General features: G+C 36.4%; 1 protein-coding gene across 1 annotated transcript; it reads left to right on the top strand.

Annotated features, from left to right (window-relative positions):
• The first annotated feature begins 207 nt into the window (after positions 1-207).
• LOC139900009 (uncharacterized) lies at positions 208-966 on the top strand. The gene has a single exon (XM_071882823.1). The coding sequence runs from the start codon at positions 208-210 to the stop codon at positions 964-966; it is 759 nt and encodes a 252-aa protein (XP_071738924.1).
• The last annotated feature ends 4,095 nt before the right edge of the window (positions 967-5,061 follow it).

Below are 5,061 nucleotides of genomic sequence, written 5' to 3'. Positions count from 1 at the left end.
TTTCCTTACTTTCTATCTTGTGTTAGTTATTTTTTTTTTTCTGTTCCTACAGACCGAGAATCCCAGTGCCCAACTCTTGATCTGAGTTCCTTGAAACTCATGAATACCTGATCAAGCACTTGGTTGATTCGTGACCTTTTTTCTGTTTGGTTATCTCTTGCTGTGTTTTCTGTGTTCTTGTTTGATTGCCTTTGCTGTCTATTTGCCATGGGGGAAGAAAACGCGATTACTCTTATAAATAAGCTTGACTTTGGTGACCCTTTGTATCTGCACCCTAGTGACACCTCTAGCACACCTCTTGTCTCTATCAAACTTAAAGGGACAGAAAAGTATAAAATATGGAGTAGATCTGTGTTACTTGCCCTTGGTATAAAAAATAAAGTTGGTTTTGTGGATGGTACTTGTGTTAAAAATGCTAATGATGAAATTTTGTTTAAGCAATGGGATAGATGTAATTCTGTAGTTCTTTCATGGTTACTTGGTTCTATTGCTGATGAGTTGTATGCTGGTTTAATCTTCTTTGAAAATGCTAGCACTGTGTGGACTGAACTAAAGGAAACTTATGATAAAATAGATGGGTCTATTATCTTTAACTTACACTTTAATATTAGCACATTGAAACAAGGAAATAGCTCTCTGTCTGAATATTATCATAAGCTGAACTCTATGTGGAAACAATATGATGCCACGGCTAATCTGAAACAATGTACTTGTGAAGCTGCTGATCAAACTGTCAAACATAATAGTATGCTTAAGTTGATGCAATTCTTGATGGGTCTAAATGACTGTTACATGCATGTTAAAAGTAATTTGCTATTAAGGGACCCATTACCTGATGTTAAAACTACTTACTCTGTGCTGTCTAGAGAAGAGTCACAAAGAGGGTTGTCCACTACTAATAATAAACCTCAAACATCTGTTTTCATGTCCCAAGTTGAGTCAAACTATAACGACCCAACCCGTTAAACATCGCAAAATATATATATATATATATATATATATATATATATATATATATATATATATATATATATATATATATATATATATATATATATTTTAATGTGGACAGGCCAAGTCTGTCAGGTAATTACCGCTGCGCGGCCCAACCCTGGATCTGATTCTGACTTGTACAAAAATTATACAACACCAAATTTCGCGGTAATCGACAAACATCAACACGAGGTTTTCCGCTGCATAAGTAAATAGAGTTTACATGTTTTAATAACTCCAAAAACAAGAACTTGACTCCCCGGGCATCATTCGCCCATTTACAAATCAAGAATACGAGTTCCGATCGATAAGTTTAAATACCAAACATAAACCCGAGCATGGTGTTTGGGGTTCAACTACCCAAACCTAGGTTGAACTCCAACAGCTAAACTCTAGCATAATCACGTAGGGAGATCGCTAGTCCAAACGTATACCCTTGCCCTTGTCCACGCCGGAGCCTAAAAAGGTAAACAACGAGAGGGTAAGCAAAACGTTTAGTGAATGCAATAATTATACACATATATATATATATATAATATACCTACTTGCAAACACTTACACATTACCGCATACATGCTAGCAAACTAATAGCATATCATCGCAAGTATAAAGCTAAATTCCCAAAACCACGAGCGACCACAATTATTAGCATATAATCCAAACAATATAATATGCCATATCACCACACAAAACCATGGTTAACCAATCGCGCAAGGAAATGGTACTCGTGAAAGACCATCGGAGTTCGCAACATCCATTAGTGTACTTAACACCGCGTATCACTAATTCCCCGGGTGGCATCTTAACACCTCGACACTTCACCCCGAGTGGCATCTTAACACCTCGATGCTTCACTCATCAATTTTACTTTCGGGAGTGGCGTCTTAACACCTCACTCCTGGGTGGCATCTTAACACCTCACTCCCGGGTGGCATCTTAACACCTCGATGCTTCACCCCGAGTGGCATCTTAACACCTTGATGCTTCACTTGTCACGTGAAACGTGGCATCTTAGCACCTCGACACTTCACATTTCACGCTACACAAATAAATACATTATATCCCTACGCATAAAATTATTCCACTCACATTAACGCCCTTTGTGAATGATAACCGAGCTTGCAACCTTCAATGTAACGTACCTATTACATTATGCATATAATCACTTGGGTCACCAACAAACCCAAATAACACCCACTTACTTAATATCTAGGAGTTCTAGTAATTTACTAACTAATTAAGACTCATAAACACATTTATCCTTTCAAAATCCTAGGTTAGTCACTCTTGGGTCTTTATGACCCAAATCTTTACCCAAAACCCCCAAATCACTAACAAATGGGTTTTATGTTCATCACTAACCCAAACCCTAACCCTTAAACTAAATTAAAGTAAGGAAGTCAAGATTAGGACTTACCACCACAATCAAAATGTAGCTAATGGCTAGATGAACAACTTTAATACACGAGCTTAGACCCGAAACAAGCTCCTTCTTCCTTGATTTAAGCTTTCTCACACTAAAACTCTTTCTCTCTCTCTAGAATTAAAGTGGAGAAGATAAGGTTGGTGAATGTGAAATTATGAGCCAAACCAGCCTCCTAATGGCCATAAATTCGACCTCAAGTGAAAATACCAAAATGCCCCTCTTTATAATTAAATAAAACAAAAGAGTCACCATCTGACGCTGGCGGCGCCGCGGCCCCCTACTGAAACTGATACAGGCAGCTTTTAATAATATTCACAATATGTACCATTCGAACTTGGGTCTTACACAAACGTGTTGATATTGCTTAAATTAGACATATTTTTAGATGCAATATCTAGTCCTATTGTTGTTTATTTCGTATGTAAACATAGTATTTCCGTTAGTATTTCATATTATTGTAATATAGTCTAGAATCATTGTAAACTTGAAGAAATATGGAAGATTATGTATGATTCCGCTCAGAGATCGAAACCAAGACCAGAAATCTAAGAACAGTAAGGTGCGCTCAGCGCACAATGTAAGATTTTGATCAGAAGATTTCTTGGCCAAAACCAAAGTGCGCCAAGCTATATGCGCGCCGCGCACAGTAGTGCGCTCAGCGCACCCGTCCGCGCACCTTTACCAGTAAAGCAGATTTGAACGTGCGATGTCGAGCTGTAAAGAGAAAGTGGAGTAGGTGAACAGTGCGCGCCGCGCACCTCTATTGTGCGCTTGGCGCACTCCACTTTCCAACCGCTAATCAGCCTTTTTAATCCTCTTTCCAGCTTCATTTGAAGGGGCACCAGTTCTTTTCTGCTCTGTGACTAAAACATACGAATCAAAGTAATTTTTGGGCTTATCAAAGTGCATCTAAGCACTCAAATCATTGAAGAATCAAGGATCATTCAAGAACTTCATCCAAGATTACTCCTAAAAGGTCAATCTTGTATTTACATTGAATTATATCTTTGTTACTGTTTTGTTTAAGTTTTCAAGCATGATTGTTGGCTAGTCCATTTTATGTTCATCTAGATAAATAACCGACATGTTGAATGTTTACTATTGATTGATTGTTATTATGCACGATAGTTTGATGTTTGAATACAAGAACCGTTCTTGTTAAGTTTAATCCTTTCGATTCAACTAGTTGATATGTTCATTTGATTAAGAAACATCATCTTGTTAAATTAATGTATCAATTTACACCTAGTGACATGTGTTTATCCGTCTTTTACCAAAAGGGATAAGTTGAGTTCAAATGGTTAGTTTACATAAGGATGTAAGAACGACTCTTGTAGATACTTTGGAATAGCTTAATTAGTATGTGTAATCGTTTAGGAGAATGACCAATTCCTTAGAATACGTTATACACACTTTCAATTACCTAGTTCCATTAATTAACATGTGATAGTGATTTGCCTTATCTAGTGACGTTTATAGGGATCTTATTATAACACTTAGTTAATTACTTGGGTTGGGTGAATTGAGCATTTAACCGGACCAAGGGAATGAATTAAGTTAAACCATTAGTTGATATAGGAGTGGATCATGTACAACACACCATTAACTTGATCATTCTTCAAGTCTTCAAACTAGTTGAATTAGTTGATTACAAATAAGAGGTCTTAGATGACAAGAACATCACTTGCGTCGTGTAATCCCATTTGAGTGTTTGCGCAAGACTACTCTTGGTGAACCAATTAATTAGTTCTCGTGCATAACCAATCAATCCAATCTTAATCCATAATAACATTCAAAATTAAGGGTAAAAAGTCTAGATGAGCATATTTCCTTAATTTGATATCAAAACTATCTTTTACTTTCATAAACTTAAAATACCAAAAATATTGTCTTTTAATCTTATTCATCACTTGATTCGCCCATCGTAAAAGGGCAAACCAAAATATCTTGTAATTGTAATTTTATTAGTTAATCACAATTTAATTTATAATCCTAATTTGACTTAGATATTGTCTTTGGAACGATACACGGATTTTACCATTTACTATACTACTACACGATCTGGTACACTGCCCGTTAGTGTGTAGCAATCTTTAATTGGTATTTTTTCATACTATTTCATACAACAATTCATATACCACGTTTTGCACATCAAGTTTTTGGCGCCGCTGCCGGGGACAGTTTTGTGTCAAAATAGAATTATTAACTAATTTGTGATTAAGTATTTTCTTAATTCTTTTTAAATTATTAATAGTCTTTGATTTTTAGACTTATAGAATCGGTGCGTTTAATAGTTATGTTAGTTGTGTGATTGACAGATTTTAGATTGAATATGCCACATACCCGAAGTTCAGATTTTCCATTACTTACACCGCTTACAGAACCTGATAGAAAGCTTGGAAGAATTCCAAAAGAAGTACTTGAACTTTTTGAATCTTCATCAAAGCAAGAAACTTTTGATTCAGAATCAAGTACAACCAAGCCAAGATATTCGGAATTTGGTGAACCCGTTCATCCTCCAAATTTTGAAATGGAAAGAGAGGAAAGACCGGTGGTACCAAGACAATCAATGGCGGCAAAGATGAAGGCAACCCGAACCGGACAAGGAAGTGCAATTACTCAGACACCTGGTGAGGAAAAAT

This window comes from Rutidosis leptorrhynchoides, chromosome 3 (assembly GCF_046630445.1).
Source record: "Rutidosis leptorrhynchoides isolate AG116_Rl617_1_P2 chromosome 3, CSIRO_AGI_Rlap_v1, whole genome shotgun sequence".
Classification (NCBI taxonomy): Eukaryota; Viridiplantae; Streptophyta; class Magnoliopsida; order Asterales; family Asteraceae; genus Rutidosis; species Rutidosis leptorrhynchoides.
Note: the sequence above shows the minus strand (reverse complement) of the source record. Positions and strands in the feature narration are given on the sequence as shown.

Excerpts from the sequence above, each read along its gene's own strand:
- LOC139900009 (XM_071882823.1), top strand. The coding sequence starts at position 208 with ATGGGGGAAGAAAACGCGATTACTCTTATAAATAAGCTTGACTTTGGT.